At 43.5% G+C, this 19024-nt stretch overlaps 1 protein-coding gene across 1 annotated transcript in view; it reads left to right on the top strand.

Moving 5' to 3' along the window:
- LOC124551156 (esterase FE4-like) overlaps positions 1-19024 on the top strand; it is a 195472-nt gene that overhangs the window by 106282 nt on the left and 70166 nt on the right. Inside the window, exon 5 of the mRNA XM_047126123.1 lies at positions 14506-14705. Coding sequence (XP_046982079.1) covers positions 14506-14705 — 200 coding nt within the window. The remainder of the gene's footprint in view (positions 1-14505; positions 14706-19024) is intronic.

Here is a 19024-nt window from a genome sequence, read left to right as displayed (position 1 = left end):
ACACTCAAGGAAATGTGTCTGCTGCACACCACAGCTACTGACTGTCAAAGATTCTGTGACTCCCTAATGTTTTCTCACAGTGACCGCTACAGTCGCAGGTTCGAATCCTGCCTCGGGCATGGATGTGTGTGATGTCCTTAGGTTAGTTAAGTTTAAGTAGTTCTAAGTTCTAGGGGACTGATGACCTCAGATGTTAAGTCCCATAGTGCTCAGAGCCATTTGAACCATTTGTTACCATCACAGCCACAGTTGCCTAACAACTGTTTCTCTGACCAAAGTTCTTCAAATATATCATTTTCCTTTACAAATATCAACATATCCAATAACATCATCAAAAAATAGCCATCTTACAGCATTCGCGTCCAAAAGTGACAGGGTCGTGTGGAATAACGGCTACAAACGACATCGGCCCATATCTCCTGCATGACACAATGAACATGGAACGCCATGTTCAAATGCTTCAGGATTACGTTCGGTGTCTGGATGGGAAAATACCGACTACATCGTCTTCAAGCAAGATGGCGCACCGCCTCACGTTCCGTATGTCGTGCGAAACTTGTTGGGGAGACGTCTACGCCTGACACACTGTAACTTTTTATGAGACTGGTCAAAAAAGGTGTCCCAAACGAAACCTCGCACAATGGACGCATTGGAGGAACAGATTTGGGAAGTACTTACCAAGATCGCACACAACTTCCTCCAGAAAGCCGTGGATTTCATTCTACGTCGTTTGAGGAAGTTCCTGCAACGACATTCAATTGACTTTTAACGTATGCAATCACATTCCCATATTACAGTGCATATCATCATCATTTATTGCATTTATGGACCTTTAAGGCCTGCAGCGGAATAAAAAGAATACAAGCCATAATATAAAAGGAATACAACAAACTGCACATGATAAAAATTTGCAAAGACACACATTACAAAAAGAAAAAACACACCAGTCACAATCTCAGTGCAGGAGACATTTGTTGCAGATGGCGGTCCATCGCTGTCGGTCTCCAGCTGTGGCACTCCTTTCCTCTATAGTGCATTAGCATGTATAGAACAAATGATTGGGGTTAGGAGTGGACCCTTATTTCATGACAGAGCATAACGGTTTTTAGCTGTACACAAATTGTTTTTAATTCAGGATTATTATCAAAGAAGTACATGAATTTACATAGGTTATAACGTGACAATGTTAGGACAGTTGTCAAGATAACGCATTTCGTCCTGTTTAATCGAAATGACACTGTACTCAACAAGATTAAATTTTAACCAGAAGGTTCTCTACAAAATTATTCTTACTACTACATCATGAAGTTAGCTGATATTACGATAAATCATCCAATTCCGGATCTAAGTTCGGTACTATTTAGGATGACAATGAAGTCTACGGAGGATGGTTAGTTTTTGTGACAATCTGGGCAAAAGACCACTCAAGGTTGCTCGAGTTCACAGTGGTCGCAAGCTGGTAAATCAACAAGTTCACGCCTCGGTTAGCAGTATTTACCTTAGCTGTAATGAGCTGTCGGCTGCATGGCTGCTCTCGTCCTCTGAAAGTCCTATAAAAGCTAATCAAAATCTTTGCGGATTTTATCAGCAGAAACTATCCTATGTTTCTCGTTAGACGAAAAAACATGCACTCATCCCTGGTCTTGAAATATGGCGATATGCATGTGCATGGATGCGTGCATATTTCAATGCCCTCTCAGTTCTCGCAAGAACAATTAATTACATGACTGCTTCGTTTCTCCGCTGTTGGAGCTCAACGACGCTACAGCTGATATCTAGCTGCATGTCAGCCGAAGTGAATGCAGCGTTACACAATATTCCTTATATGGCGTCTTACAGAGCATGAGGCTCCCTGTTCTGCACTTGACACTTGTTCAGAGGAGAGTCCCCAAAGTTTTCGGTCTTGTGTCTCTCGTAGCATAACTATCCCCTACCTGGGTCCTTTCGTGCTCCACATCACGGCTTTTTCCGACCAATAGGAGCATTCCTTTCATCTTGTGGAAACTACCTCTGCCAGTCACAAAGTGCCTACCATCAAATTACATCGAAATTTCGACACTTTACTCCTTCCTAGTTCATGTCATCCAATCGGACATTTTGTGCCCACTCCAGACGCCTTAAAGTTACACGCATACATCATGAGCGTACCACGCCCAGTTCACATGATCGACTGCGTCACTGGTCTGTTTGTATCCATGTCGAAATTCTCCAACGCAGTTTTCTAAAGATTCTCTCTGTACCACGCCACTGGATCACTACCAGCCTTCTTCGATGAGTCACCCAGCATGTTCCTTGTCCACTGCCACAGGTTGCTTTTAGAGCTTTCCGTTGTAGTCAGGCCGTGATATGGCAATTCGCATCTGCTCCCAAACTAACACGTTTCCTCTGGCAGCTTCTTTCTTCTCTTGCTCATTGACATGCAGGATTTAGGTTCGGTGTGTTAATATCTTCGACAGAGTGTCATCCCTTTGCATTGCACATTTAGGGATGGATCCAGTGTAGTCTCTTCTGCCCAAATATACAACCCATGTGTGGCTTTCCGTACCGCTGGTAAAGGGCTTCTTTTGTTCTTCGTTCCCATTTACCCTTCATGGTATTGTAGAATGGTCCATATATCTTTCGAAGTACCTTCCTCTCGAAAGCACAAATTACTTCTTCAGTTGTTACTGAAGTTGCCCAGGTTTCACAACCATATAAAAGTAGCGGCCGTACTAATGTCATGTACGGCCGAATCTTATTTTTTTTTAGCTATATCAGCTGGGATTTTAATAAATGTTTAGGCTGAAGAAAATGCGATTAGCGTTTGTTATTCGTTGCTGCACCTCTTTCGTCTCTTTACTTTTGTTGGTCAATACGGATCACAGGTATTTGAATTCTCTTACTTGTTCGAAGGTATGCCCATCAACAATAATGGAGGGGAGAGCAGCTCGATGTTGTGAGACAACGAGATATTTTGTTTTACTCTCGTTCACTACCAGCCCTATTTGTTTCGCGGTATGGAGGAATCATGAAGTGTCAACGCTTACTTTCTCTTGGGTGTTACCAAGGATCACAGCATCGTCAGCAAATGCCAGGATTGTGTCTGTTCGCACCAACTCCATTTCTCAGTTTCGACCAGGGCCGCGGCTTACTTTTTCCAAGGCCAAGTTGAATAATGGCGAGCAGTGTACAACTAACACTTGCCGTATCACTGATTTTCTATGGGTTTACGATCCGACTTCTTGTCAGCCTCACAACGAACTTGGTTGCAATTTGTATGGTGTCGGTGGCTGGGAGTTCCCAGTCGGAAAGTTCGGCCGCCAAGTGCAAGCCTTATTGAATGCGACGCCATATTGGGCGACCTGCGCGTCGACAATGGGGATGAAATGATGATGACAGCACAACAACCAGTCCCTGAGGGGAGAAAACCTCCCACCCCAGCCGGGAATCGAACCCGGGCCCCCATGCGTGGTATTCCAATGCGCTGACCATTCAGCAGCTGGAAAGGACACAGTGTATGATAAAAGAGATTATTGAGATAGTTAAGCGAGACAAAAATTTAAAATATGATGAGAGACTGGAATTCGGAGGCAAATATAGGAAGAGGAAGTAGTAGGAAAACATAGACTCGGGGAAAGGGACGAAAGGGCAGCCTCCTGATATAATTTTGCACAGAGCTTAATTTAATCAACGCCAATGCTCTGCTTAAGAACCATGAAAGTAGGATGCATACCTGGAAACCAATTTTTAAATTGTAAGACATTTCCCAATGCAGACGCAGATCGATGATAATTTATTGGTTATGAACTGCAGATTACAACTAAAGAGATAGTAAACGGCAAAAAATTATGAGATGGAACCTGAATAAGTTAAGGCCGAGAGTTTTACGATAATCTTTAAGGGACCATAAGGCAATGACTGACTGAAACAGAGGAAGGAGTCCACTACAATACGAATGAATATTTTGAGAGAAGAGGTGGTGAAGACAGCAGAGGATGTAAATGGGGAAAGTTACTGTAGATTTTGCTCTTGGAAAACTTAGGTGCCGAAAGTGAATAAGAAAAACAACAAAGAAAACTTTGTTAAAAAGAGAAGGAACTGTCAAGAGCTCATTTGGCAGGCCAGAACTAAGCAAAGAATGGAATACTGGAATGTGGAAGGAATATGTAGAGAGGAAAAGGGGAGGGGCTGTACAAACTAATATGAGCACAATGTTAGATTCCTGCGAAATGTCTGACCACGCAAGGCAATACTGATCCTACCGCTTACCTTAGTGCCGGCCGCGGTGGCCATGCGGTTCTAGACGCTCAGTCCGGAACCGCGCGACTGCTACGGTCGCAGGTTCGAATCCTGCCTCGGGCATGGATGTGTGTGATGTCCTTAGGTTGGTTAGGTTTAAGTAGTTCTAAGTTCTAGGGGACTGATGACCACGGGTGTTAAGTCCCATAGTGCTCAGAGCTTACCTTAGTAGACAGACTGAAGAGAGGCAAACCTGTGTTTATGGTATTTGTATACTTAGAGAAAGGTTTGACAATCTTAACTGAAAGACATTCTTTGAACTGGAGATACAAGCGATAAAACAGATGGACACAAGGTTATCTACAGCTTCTACAGAAACCAAACTGCAGTTGTAAGACTTCAAGGACTTGAAAGGGAATCAGTAATTGAGAAGGCAGAAGTATAGAGGCTATAAAATGCAGACTCCCAATACCAAGAAAAGCGTTTCTGAAAAAGAAAATATTTTGACATCAAATATAAATTTTAATTATTGGGTAGTATTTTATGAAGGTATTTGTGTGGAGTGTATTCTTGTATCTAAATGAAACGTGGACGATGAACACTACTGTCAAGAAGACAACGAACGCTTTCAGAATGTGGTGCTAAAGAAGAATGCTGAAGATTAGACAATCGACGCTTTCAGTATGTAGTGCTAAAGAAGAAGATCAGGTATGTATTAGAACTAAACAAGATGTACTGAATTAAACTGCGGAGGGAAAGTAAATTATGGCACAACTTGTCTATAAGTGGGGAATAGTTGAGAGGACATATTCAGGGCATCAAGGAATCGTCAGTTTGGTAATGGAGGCTAAATTGCAGAGAGAGAGAGAGACTAAAGCTTGCCAACGGCAAGCAGATTCGAATGGATGTAGGATGCAGTAGTTACGTAGGGACGAAGAGACCTACACAGGATAGAGTATTGTGGGGACTCTGTATCAACACAGTCTTTAGGCTGAACCCTAAAGCAAACAAATAGTGAGACGAATTGTATTTCTTGTTAATGCAACCCAGCAGCAAATAACTTCACCTTTGATTAAGTAGATCAAATGAGTATTTATTGCCAGGATACTTGTCTAATATAGCCTCTAGCCCATATCAATTGTGATGTATTTGTGTATGCATATCTGTTACACACTGCAAACAGATTTATGTTAGCGAAAAGTTATAACTTGAGCGCAGTTTTCTTATGGCGGCTTCAGAAAATGATAAATTTGAACTACGGTTTTGCTCTCTCTGCCATTTGTGCCATTTTTCATAAGACATAGGCTATATTCTTCGTGAACCAACAACCAATGACCGGTTACATATTATCCATGACTTTCGAATTCTCTGGCAGTTCTCAAAATGTGTAAAAGACATCGATGGCAAATGTATCATGCAGTTCTGCATATTCTGTCATACATTTTTTGTGCATTGGGGGCTTTTCCGCTGACCTCAAATATCATGTGACCATGCTCAGGCATATTAAAGGACGCACTAGCGCCGTATGAAACTATTTTTAATTACCGTTTGCGTCGGGAAAGCAAGTTAATCAAAAAGTAAAGACGGCATTTTGTGAACCAAATATCTATTTGGCAGATGGATCATAACACCTAAAGTGGAAACTGTGAAACCAACTATTATCCCTGGTCCTTCATAACTACTTGCAAGGCCGGGATCAGTGACACTTTAAGGATAATGAAGAGGTTCAAATGGTTCAAATGGCTCTGAGCACTATGGGACTTAACATCTGTGGTCATCAGTCCCCTAGAACTTAGAACTACTTAAACCTAACTAACCTAATGACATCACACACATCCATGCCCGAGGCAGGATTCGATCCTGTGACCGTAGCAGTCGTGATAATGAAGAGGACGCAGGGAATATTGCATTTGGTTTATGCCAAGGTGTTTGACACAAAGATTCAATAATGGATGTCAAATCTTTCGGTGACAGATATCGACTTATCAGGGGATATACTTGTATATACGGCATGTGAAGACTATTTTAGCGATGCTGCAAAGAGTAATTGGCAATCTGGTGGTATTGCATCTAATTATGACATATTCTAAACGTTGCAAATAAACAAAATGTCTTAAGGCAATACGAAATAAATAACAAGTTTGCTTGCGTGGCCACCATCGGCAGAAAGCACAGAAATATTCGTTTTGTAAGTAACAGACGCCTTTTTCTTGCTACGATGTATTTTGTTTGTTCCAGGCGCGTTTCGCCTTTTCCTTTAAGGCATTTCCACTGGAATCTTTGCGATATTTGTAGATCATCAAACAGTTCACGTCTTATTTTTTTACGTGAACTAGTAACTTCTTGCAGTTAATTGAGTTTTTGGGTAGCATCTACATTTCCTCTCATCTGGTCGCAGGCTGGAGGTCGCATTATAACTTCACTTACGAGACATAAGCACATTTTAATGTTAAGAAACATACACAATTTTCATGTTGTCTCAGCTAATTGGTGTGGAACACAATTATTCTTTTGTCACGAGCTGCGGGTATTTTACCAAAAACCGATTTAAAGTCGTAGCTACTGTATCTTCAATTTATGTCTCTTCTTCTTTGGTTTGTTTGTGTACATGTCACCAACTTAACGAATTATATGCTGAAAACTAAAGTGTGTTCATTTCTGTTCTCTCTCGTGTGTGTGTGTGTGTGTGTGTGTGTGTGTTTGAAGTCAGTCAGGCCGAGTTGAAGAAAGTGAATGTGAATGTAATAGTTGTCAGAGTGTGGTATTTTCAGAGGTGTGATTCGAGCTCAGTTAAAAAAATCCGATATTCGCATTAGAGTTGCCGTTCTGGCTCAAGTAAAGACGCGACACTTCGGTATTTGCCATCTGGCGATTACATCTTTCGAAAAGTCAAGCCTATACCATGTTCTTAAAAGTACTATTTCAAAGTTTTTGTCTTATATGTTGGATGCTACTTACGATGCCCTAAAGACTCATTTAGAAGGTAATATCTTCACTCTTGCACCCCATATACACTCCTGGAAATTGAAATAAGAACACCGTGAATTCATTGTCCCAGGAAGGGGAAACTTTATTGACACATTCCTGCGGTCAGATACATCACATGATCACACTGACAGAACCACAGGCACATAGACACAGGCAACAGAGCATGCACAATGTCGGCACTAGTCCAGTGTATATCCACCTTTCGCAGCAATGCAGGCTGCTATTTTCCCATGCAGACGATCGTAGAGATGCTGGATGTAGTCCTGTGGAACGGCTTGCCATGCCATTTCCACCTGGCGCCTCAGTTGGACCAGCGTTCGTGCTGCAGACCGCGTGAGACGACGCTTCATCCAGTCCCAAACATGCTCAATGGGGGACAGATCCGGAGATCTTGCTGGCCAGGGTAGTTGACTTACACCTTCTAGAGCACGTTGGGTGGCACGGGATACATGCGGACGTGCATTGTCCTGTTGGAACAGCAAGTTCCCTTGCCGGTCTAGGAATGGTAGAACGATGGGTTCGATGACGGTTTGGATGTACCGTGCACTATTCAGTGTCCCCTCGACGATCACCAGTGGTGTACGGCCAGTGTAGGAGATCGCTCCCCACACCATGATGCCGGGTGTTGGTCCTGTGTGCCTCGGTCGTATGCAGTCCTGATCGTGGCGCTCACCTGCACGGCGCCAAACACGCATACGACCATCATTGGCACCAAGGCAGAAGCGACTCTCATCGCTGAAGACGACACGTCTCCATTCGTCCCTCCATTCACGCCTATCGCGACACCACTGGAGGCGGGCTGCACGATGTTGGGGCGTGAGCGGAAGACGGCCTAACGGTGTGCGGGACCGTAGCCCAGCTTCATGGAGACGGTTGCGAATGGTCCTCGCCGATACCCCAGGAGCAACAGTGTCCCTAATTTGCTGGGAAGTGGCGGTGCGGTCCCCTACGGCACTGCGTAGGATCCTACGGTCTTGGCGTGCATCCGTGCGTCGCTGCGGTCCGGTCCCAGGTCGACGGGCACGTGCACCTTCCGCCGACCACTGGCGACAACATCGATGTACTGTGGAGACCTCACGCCCAACGTGTTGAGCAATTCGGCGGTACGTCCACCCGGCCTCCCGCATGCCCACTATACGCCCTCGCTCAAAGTCCGTCAACTGCACATACGGTTCACGTCCACGCTGTCGCGGCGTGCTACCAGTGTTAAAGACTGTGATGGAGCTCCGTATGCCACGGCGAACTGGCTGACACTGACGGCGGCGGTGCACAAATGCTGCGCAGCTAGCGCCATTCGACGGCCAACACCGCGGTTCCTGGTGTGTCCGCTGTGCCGTGCGTGTGATCATTGCTTGTACAGCCCTCTCGCAGTGTCCGGAGCAAGTATGGTGGGTCTGACACACCGGTGTCAATGTGTTCTTTTTTCCATTTCCAGGAGTGTACTACGGAATGTTAAATTTATTCTGTACAGAATTTTGAAGCTATGCTTCGTTCAAATGCACTAAAAAGACGCTGTCATAAGTTATAGATGATGCACTTTATTAAAAGCTACACAAGACCGGGCTCCGGACAGTCACGTAGCACTACCGATAGGGAAGACTATCGCGTTCGGCACAGCGCTCTGGCGCATCGTACTGTATCTCCAAAAATAAACGAAAAAGCAGATAAAAATTCACTTGACGCCCTCCTGAGGGACAATCTCCACTCCTTCCAAATTTTCAGAAACAACGAAACAAACTTGCCAAAATTCACACAGACGCAAAATTCCCGAGAGTTGAGATATTTTACCGAAGCTCGAAATTTAGCGCGGACTTTAATGTGAGATGCTTATAATAGTTTCCACAACGAAACTTTGTCTCGAAACCTGGCAGAAAATCGAAAGAGATTCTAGTCGTTTGTGAAGCATGTTAGTGTCTGGACACAATCAAAGCCCTCACTACGCGATACCAATGGAGTGCTGCCAAAGCAGAGTTCAGTAACACAGCCCTCCGAGATGCCTTCAGAAAAGAAGACAAGTAAATATTCCAGAATTCGAATGGAGAACAGCTGCCAACATGAGTAACGTAGAAGCAGATATCCTCGGTGTACTGAAGCATCTTTAATCACTTAATAAAAGCAAGTCCTCTGGTCCAGACTGTATACCAATGCTGATGCATTAGGTCCATACTTAACAAGCATATACAACCGTTCGCTTGACGAAAGATCCGTACCCAAAGGCTGGAAAGTTGCACAGGTCACACCAATATTTAAAAAAGGTAGTAGGAGTAATCCACTAAATTACAAGCTTATATCATTAACGTCGATATGCAGCAGGATTTTGGAACGTATATTGTGTTCGAACATTATTAATTACCTCGAAGAAAATGGTCTACCGACACAAAGTCAACATGAATTTAGAAAACATCGTTCTTCTGAAACACAACTAGCTCTTTATTCGCATGATGCGTTGATTGCTACGAAGAAGCAATTTCAAATTGATTCCGTATTTCTGGATTTCCGGAAGGCTTTTGACACTGTACCACACAAGCGGCTTGTATTGAAATTGCTATGACTGGGTGTTGTGTGATGTCCTTAGGTTAGTTAGGTTTAAGTAGTTCTAAGTTCTAGGGGACTGATGACCATAGCTGTTAAGTCCCACAGTGCTCAGAGCCATTTGAACCATTTTTATTGAAATTGCTTGCTTATGGAATATCGTATCAGTTTTGTGACTCGATTTGTGAATTAGTGTCAGAAAGGTCACAGTTCGTAGTAATTGACGGAAAATCGGCGAGTAAAGCAGAAGTGATTTCTGTCGTTCCGCAAGGTTGTGTTATAGACCCTTTTGCTGTTCCTTATCTATATAAACGTTTTGGGAGACAATCTGAGCAGCCGTCTTAGGTTGTTTGCGGATGACGCTGTCGTTTATCAACTAATAAAGTCATCAGAAGATCAAAACAAATTGCAAAACTATTTAGAAAAGAAATCTGAATGGTGTGAAAATTGGCAGTTGACCCTAAATAGCGAAAATACCCACATGACTGCTAAAAGGAATACGTTAAATTTCGGTTACACGATAAATCAGTCAAATCTGAAGGCCGCAAATTCAAGTAAATACCTAGGAATTACAATTACGAACAACTTATATTGTAAGGAGCACACAGAAAATATTGTGGGGAAGGCTAACCAAAGACTGCGTTATATTGGCAGGACACTTAGAAAATACAACAGATCTACTAAGGAGACTGCCTACACTACGCTTATCCGTCGTCTTTTAGAATACTGCTGCGCTGTGTGGATCCCTTACTAGATAAGAATGACGGAGTACATCGAAAAAGTTCAAAGAAGGGCAGCACGTTTTGTATTATAGCGAAATAGGGAAGAGAGTGTCACTGAAATGATACAGGATTTGGGCTGAACATCATTAGAAGAAAGACGTTTTTCGTTGCGACGGAATCTTCTCACGAAATTCCAATCACCAACTTTCTCCTCCGAATGTGGAGATATTTTGTTGACACCGACCTACATAGGAAGAAACGATCACCACCATAAAATAAGGGAAATCAGAGCTCGTACGGAAAGATAAAGGTGCTCGTTCTTCCCGCGCGCTATACGAGAATGGAATAATAGAGAACTGTGAAGGTGGTTCGATGAACCCTCTGCCACACACTTAAATATGATTTGCAGAGTATCCATGTAGATGTAGATGTAAATCTGCAGAAGCAATGTGAGCAGCAATGTGGCCCCACAGAGACACAACGAACTGTTACAGATCGGTTACTTCAAGGACTGTTCCGAGTCAGACGCCCTGTAGCGTGCACTCCACTGACCCCGAACCACCGCCATTTTCCACTTCGGTAGTGTCAAGTGAGAGCTCATTGGAGGGCAGGGTTTCAGATCAAAGCTGGTTCTGTCCCAGAGCCAGTGATGACGGTGTGTTGGCTAGAAGGGTAGCCGAGGGCCTGAAACCAACCTATCTGTGTGCCAGACACACTGGACCTACATCTGGAGTTACGGTCTGGGGTGCAATTTCGTATGACGGAAAGGGCACTCTCGTGGTTATCCCATGGACCCTGACTGCAAATTTCTCTGTTAGTCTGGTGATTCGACCTGGTATGCTGCCATTCATGCCCTCTGCAGCAAAAGCAAAATCATCTACGAGGTGCGATAGTAAAGCAATGACACTGATTTTCTTTGCAAGATATGGCAACGTTGCAGGCTTGCGTAGGCACAATATCTTTGATCTTGGTCAATAAGCTGCTTCTAGTCCACGCGGCACATCGATGCAACTGCTCAGTTGTGAGTTGTCCTGTAATAAGTTAACACGTCAGGTTTCCCTCCATGGGGTGGGTGCACGCAACGACTGTGGTTATATTGCGTTAGATAGATCAGCAATCAGTCGTAGAATTAAGTTGCTTTAATATGACATTTATAGTCACAACGCAGATCAGATTTCGACCTGTGTCAGGTCATTATCAATGCAGTGCGAAATTGTAGCAGTTGTTCGTGCTCAAGTAAATGCTTACACAGTTCAACCATTAGTTCGAAATCTGATCTGCGTTGTGACTATAAATGTCTTATTAAAGCAACTTAATTCTACGACTGATTGCTGCTCTATCTAACCCAAGTTAACACGTGTTTGTGTCTCTCGTCACGGAAATGGAACCACATTATATTGCGCAGTGGTATGCCATTTCTTTTTACGTTAAATTGGGTGAAAACGCGATGACAACTTACGGTAAGCTTCAGAAACCTTTTGGAGAGGAGGTTATGTCAAGAGCTCAAGTTTTTCGTTGCCATAAAATGTTTAGTGAAGGCAGAACGAATGTTGAAGACCGCAGTGGACGACCATCAACCTCACGGACGGATGTCCACTTGGCCAGGGTGCGTGAACTCGTACGATCTGATAGAAGATTATCCGTGAAAATGATTGCAGAAGAACTGAACATCAATCGAAAAACGTTTCGTCTAGTAATAACTGAAGATCTTGGTATGAAAAAGATTTGTGCAAAAACGGTCCCCAAAAATTTCACACCACAACAGCGAGAAACACGAAAAATGTGGCAGCCGATCTGTCAGAGCAAACGGAAATCAATCCAGAATTGTTGAGCCGTGTTATCACTGGTGATGAAAGTTGGTTTTTTCAGTATGACCCAGAGAGAAAACGCCAAAGTTCGCAATGGTGCTGTAGGAGGTCACCCAGTCCAAGAAAAAAGCTCGCATGTCAAAGTAAAACGTGAAATGTATGCTTGTGCGCTTCTTTGATTCCAAGGGAATTGATCATAAAGAGTGGGTGCGTCCTGAAGAAACAGTTAACCAATATTACTACACAGAAATTTTAGAAAGACTTCGTAAAAGAGTTCTTCGTTTCTGTGCCAACATTGCTGATAATTGGATTGTGCAACACGATAATGCGCCACCCCATACTGCTCTGTCAGTACAGCAATTTTTAACCTCAAAACAAATTTCAGTACTACCACAGCCACCTTATTCGCCAGATATCGCTCCTTGCGACTTTTTTGTATTTCCAAGAGTCAAGACGACGGTCAAGGGACACCATTTTGAAACAACACAAGATGTCCAAGAAGCTGTGACGAGGGTCTTGGAGGATATTACAGACGATGAGTTCCAGAAATGTCACAATCACTGGCAGAAGCGCTGGAAAAAAGTGTGTGCAATCAGAAGGGAACTACTTTGAAGGAGACAATACTAAACTTGACTAAAGCGGTAAGCAACATTTTTTTTCATATCAGTCTCATTACTTTATTGTCGCACCTCGTACATAATGGAAATGCTTCATGTTACTGAAAATTGGTTGGTCATCTGTGTACAATCGACTACGATTGATCCCTGTACACTCACATGAGAATATCCATTATGTTGACTTCTCCATCTACTGTTTTCCTTATCAGAACATGAATAGAGTCTTCGGTTCTTAGCAGCTGACTGAGTAACTTGAAGGAAATGATAATCTTTGAAGTTTCTGCACAGCTTGTCCAGTGGAATTCTGTGATCTATCGTGACTCAGAGGGCCATAGACACGGGTTCCCAGGTAGATGCCGTGTTTCTTGACTTCCGCAAGCCGTTTGATACAGTTCCCCACAGTCGTTTAATGAACAAAGTAAGAGCATATGGACTATCAGACCAATTGTGTGATTAGATTGAAGAGTTCCTAGATGATACAACGCAGCATGTCATTCTCAATGGAGAGAAATCTTCCACAGTAAGAGTGACTTCAGGTGTGCCGTAGTGGAGTGTCGTAGGACCGTTGCCATTGACAATATACATAAAGGACGTTGTGGGTGACATAGCTAGTTCACTGAGGCTTTTTGCGGATGATCCTGTGGTATATCGAGAGGTTGTAACAATGGAAAATTGTACTGAAATGCAGGAGGATCTGCAACGAATTGACGCATGGTGCAGGGAATGGCAATTGAATTTCAATGTAGACAAGTGTAATGTGCTGCGAACACATAGAAAGAAAGATCCTTTATTATTTAGCTACAATATAGCAGGTCAGCAACTGGAAGCAATTCCATAAATTACCTGGGAGTGGGCATTAGGAGTGATTTAAAATGGAATGACCATATAAAATTAATCGTCGGTAAAGCAGATGCCAGACTGAGATTCATTGGAAGAATCCTAAGGAAATTCAATCCGAAAACAAAGGAAGTAGGTCACAGTACACTTGTTCTCCCACTGTTTGAATACTGCTCATCGGTGTGGGATCCGTATCAGATATGGTTGATAGAAGAGATAGAGAAGATCCAACGGAGAGCAGAGCGCTTCGTTGCAGGATCATTTAGTAATTTCGAAAGCGTTACAGAGATGATAGATAAACTCCAGTGGAAGACTCGGCAAGAGAGACGCTCAGTAGCTCGTTACTGGCTTTTGTTGAAGTTTCGAAAACATACCTTCGCCGAGGAATCAAGCAGTATATTGCACCCTCCTACTTATATCTCGCGAAGAGACCAGGAGGATAAAATCAGAGAGATTAGAGCTCACACAGAGGCATACGGACAATCTTTCTTTCCACGAACAATACGAGACTGGAATAGGAGGAAGAACCGATAGAGGTACTCAAGGTACCCTCCGCCACACACCGTCAGGTGGCTTGCGGAGTATGGATGTAGATGTAGATCGTAAGCAGCAGATAGGTCCATCATTGTAATCTGTTCGGCTTATAACTAGGCTTAACCCGCTCTTTCCACGTCTGAACTCTACTTGTTGAGCTCTAAGTTTTATGAGTGTTTAAGAGTTGTGTATTTCTACTTTTCACTATTTATCGAGGAACGCCATAACGTTTTGTTACGGCCCTTGCAGGCCTGTTCCACAGAGCCATCGCACACAGTGGTGTGGCTGTTGGGGACGGCGTGTGCTCCGATCGCATGCGGGCTCGCTCCTTCGCACTGGGCGCCCACCTAGGACTGGAGACGGACGACTCCCAGCAGCTGGTGGACTTCCTGAGGAAGCAGCCGGCGCAGATGCTCGTCGAGAACGCCATGTTCGGCCGCACTCCAGACGTAAGTCAACCAACACCAACACCCGTATCCGGATCAAAGATACCTCCGAATTGGAGCAAAAACTTGATAGTGGCGACCCTCTCCCACGTCGAGTGTTTGAGGTAGGACATCAAAAATTTAAAAAAAATCGATTTTTCAAAGATATGTTGATATCGTAGTGCACATCTTTCTGAACAGTTTTATATATAAGACATATATGTTCGAGGAAATTTAGGACATGTTATTCGTTCTAAGTGAGCCAAAGTGCATTGCCACGCCTCTTCACAAGGCATTCTTCTATCGCATATCATTGTCGTTTCCTCTGTGGAATTTAAACGCGTATAACTTTGTAATGGAAGCCAGGAGAAATTAAGATGTCGTTTGATGCCTCTCCCGCTCCCAGTCGGTTGGTTTCGCGTCCTATCGTCTTAAAAAAATCTCGTTATTAATACTGGATCGGATTATTTGCTACCGGGAGAATAAAAATTCTTCAGATAATTTGAGCCCTTTATTAGCTAATAACATGAGCTAAAATATAAGAAACATAAAACCGGTTAAGACAGATACAAGCAAGACAGTACACATTTCTTCAATCCATAGGTCCCAACATTCTTTTCTCTCTAATATTATTACGCCTTTGCCTTGCGTGCTTTCCTTTATGAGAAAAATCTATTACCTCATCAGTGTTCGTCAAGCGTTTTGCTACATGAAAAAACAAAATGTCGTTTCTAATACTGAAAAAGGTGTAAATACAAATAGTACCCAAGACTGGTGTGGTTTCTCGATTTGATTACATTTTGTAGGCCTTTCTAACACATGCCAATTGTGCGAGACTATTTTGATGCAAATGGTCATTCTTGCATACCTCATTTACAGAAATAACATGACAACACATAATTCACGAAGTACTAATATCAAATGCCTTTTAGTACAAGCAAAAAGTTTTATGTTAGGAAATAGTTCCATATTTCATTCCTGCGCTCCAGTTTCTCAAGCATGAGATACAAAAGTAGTAGTACGAAATTCTTATATAAATTTGGAATCGTCGAATTCTTCCATATAACTTGTGTGATGTCCCCGTATCTTCTCTTTCCTCGTTCTAACAAATAATCTTCTAATTCTGTAACTATTCCTGCCACTGACAAAACTTAATCTCTGGATAACTCCACTAGCCCCAGCAGAATCACAGGTACAGTTATCCCGAATTTATTCTCCGCTTAGGCGTTATTACGTGTTCGCATAATGCGTTTTCCGCGCTATTCCGAGAATGGAACTTAAAGCGCCTGCTAACGGGGGTACAATACAACTGGTAGTGTAGTGATCTGGCAAAAATTTTCTATCAAAATTGCATTTTCTTGGATACACCGAGAAGGTAATACGTAATGTGGTGTCACCGCCAGACACCACACTTGCTAGGTGGTAGCCTTTTAAACCGGCCGCGGTGCATTAGTATACGTCGGACCCGCGTGTCGCCACTGTCAGTGATTGCAGACCGAGCGCCACCACACGGCAGGTCTAGAGAGACTTCCTAGCACTCGCCCCAGTTGTACAGCCGACGTTCATAGCAATGGTTCACTGACAAATACGCTCTCATTTGCCGAGACGATAGTTAGCATAGCCTTCAGCTACGTCATTTGCTACGACCTAGCAAGGCGCCATAGCATTTGATATTATTTTATGAAGCATGTACAATCAAGAGCGATGTTCTACAATTATGGATTAAAGTTAAGTATTACAGCAACTGCGTCCGTTTTTCTAAGTTCTCATTTCCTTGTAATGTTCCAGACCTCACGCCAGCCTGCGTGAGCTTAAACGCGTGCCTTTCGGCTTCCTCTCATAGTGACTTGGCTGTCTGGCCAAGTCATAACACGCAATATTTCTTACCTGTCAGTCGTTTATTTCCACTCTGGTAGTCTGAACCTATGGACTTCGCTAGTAGTTATAACAGCTCTGATCATTCGCGCACCCAGTCAACCTCATAAACTAACAGCGATTGGCATTCAGCCGTTCGGATTTATTCGGCTCAGCTCGTATATCCCCCTCCCCTTTTGTCTATGGGAAAGTTTTTTATTTCTAGATGCGAGGAGCACTCCCCTGCCAAGACATCACGTACACTATGTGTGCATTCAACAATCAGCTTATGATTCGTTCAGAAATCAACTTAGAATGTGTTCAAAAGTGGTCAAGAACCAACTGGGATGCATTCCAAAATCATATGAATAATCGATAGACTAATAGACTAACGTGCGCTGGATGCTAGGCGCTTTGTGAAACAAGGTTTTTTTTCTTCAAAAATATCACTTTGGCGCCCCCTGAAATTGCTGCCTGTGGCAGATACCCCGCCGAACCCTCCCCCCCCCCCCCCCCCTTCCCAGATCCAGGCTGGCCATGGCGACTGAGCAGTTCTAGGTGCTTCAGTCTCGAACCGCTACGGTCGCAGGTTCGAATCCTGCCTCGGGCATGGATGTGTGTGATGTCCTTAGGTTAGTTAGGTTGTTGACCTCAGATGTTAAGTCCCATAGTGCTCAGAGCCATTTGAACCATTTGAACCATTTGAACCCAGATTTGGGCCCTAAGGTACTAAGGTAGTGCAAAGCTCCGAATACGCTCTGATGGAGACTACACGTTGCCATATAGCGCTGCAGCATTGCCATTTCGCCTTTCTTCTCTGTGTCAGTTAATGGTCAGTCATCAGTTAGCAGGCTGCCACATGGGCACGTTGCTGTAACGTTATCCGCTTCTTGTGAAATTTAATTCTTGACCCTGTAGCACACCAAGCGCTATTTGTCACAAAAGTGTCTTTTTATTCAGGTCACAAGAAAGTTTCGATTGGTGGACTTTGTTTTTCGATAGTATTGTGTCAGAATTAACATTGGTATGATTTCATGGTCAGAAAGTTAAGATTATTTTCTGTTAGCGGTTCATTTCTCTTCAAGGAAGCAGTTGCTTTCAAAGTTGTAAAATTTACTGCAACAGTCCTCAGTCCCCAGATATAGTCATGCAGCATTCGTTGAGTTACCACTTTCCATTCCTGTATGTCGCGTCCGCATGTGGAGCAGTGAGGCATAGCGTGAGTATGTCATAGAGTGAAATACCAAATGCTCTATTTTTGTTTTGCTTTTTTGGGTTTTTTGTTTTAGGGCGCAAAACAACTAGGGTGATACGCACCCATGTCATACTTCTCCGTTTCGGAAATGCTTTCACCCATGGCGCGGAAGCCATCATGCCCTTTTGGATGTCCGATACATTTCTCCGCTTTCTCGTTACGACAACGACGGGACTGTTTCCCATATCCCCCCCAAGGCGCTTCATATACCCTCCACCGCCAGTGCTGGCACTTGACGCTTGTGAATGATTACAGCACGTCGTCGTGAAACACTGCGGGTGGTCACGTTAGTGTGACTGGATCACGTACATTAGAACAAATTTTAATTCCCTACAGTGGACACAAAAGACGCATCTAAGCTAGTTCCTGAAGAGGGGCAGCAGCCTTTTCAGTAGTTGCAGGGGCAACAGTCTGGATGATTGACTGACCTCGCCTTGCAACATTAACCAAAACGGCCTTGCTGTGCTGGTACCGCGGACGGCTGAAAGCAAGGGGAAACTACGGCCGTAATTTTTCCCGAGGACATGCAGCTTTACTGTATGGATAAATGATGATGGCGTCCTGTTGGATAAAATATTCCGGAGGTAAAATAGTCCCCCATTCGGATCTCCGGGCGGGGACTACTCAAAAGGACGTCGTTATCAGGAAAAAGAAAACTGGCGTTCTATGGATCGGAGCGTGGAATGTCAGATCCCTTAACAGGGCAGGTAGATTAGAAAATTTAAAAAGGGAAATGGATAGGTTTAAGTTAGATATAGTGGGAATTAGCGAAGTTCGGTGGCAGGAGGAACAAGACTTTTGGTCAGGTGAATACAGGGTTATAAACACCAAATCAAATAGGGGTAATGCAGGAGTAGGTTTAATAATGAATAAAAAAATAGGTTTGCGGGTAAGCTACTACAAACAGCATAGTGAACGCATTGTTGTTGGCAAGGTAGACACGAAGCCCACGCCTACTACAGTAGTACAAGATGATGAAGAAATTGATGAAATGTACAATGAGATAAAAGAAATTATTCAGGTAGTGAAGGGAGACGAAAATTTAATAGTCATGGGTGACTGGAATTCGAGAGTAGGAAAAGGAAGAGAAGGAAACATAGGTGAATATGGATTGGGGCTAAGAAATGAAGGAGGAAGCCGCCTGGTAGAGTTTTGCACAGAGCATAACTTAATCGTAGCTCACACTTGGTTCAAGAATCATAAACTAAGGTTGTATACATGGAAGAATCCTGGA

This window comes from Schistocerca americana, chromosome 9 (assembly GCF_021461395.2).
Source record: "Schistocerca americana isolate TAMUIC-IGC-003095 chromosome 9, iqSchAmer2.1, whole genome shotgun sequence".
NCBI classification, from domain to species: Eukaryota; Metazoa; Arthropoda; class Insecta; order Orthoptera; family Acrididae; genus Schistocerca; species Schistocerca americana.
This window is presented reverse-complemented; position numbering and strand designations above follow the sequence as displayed.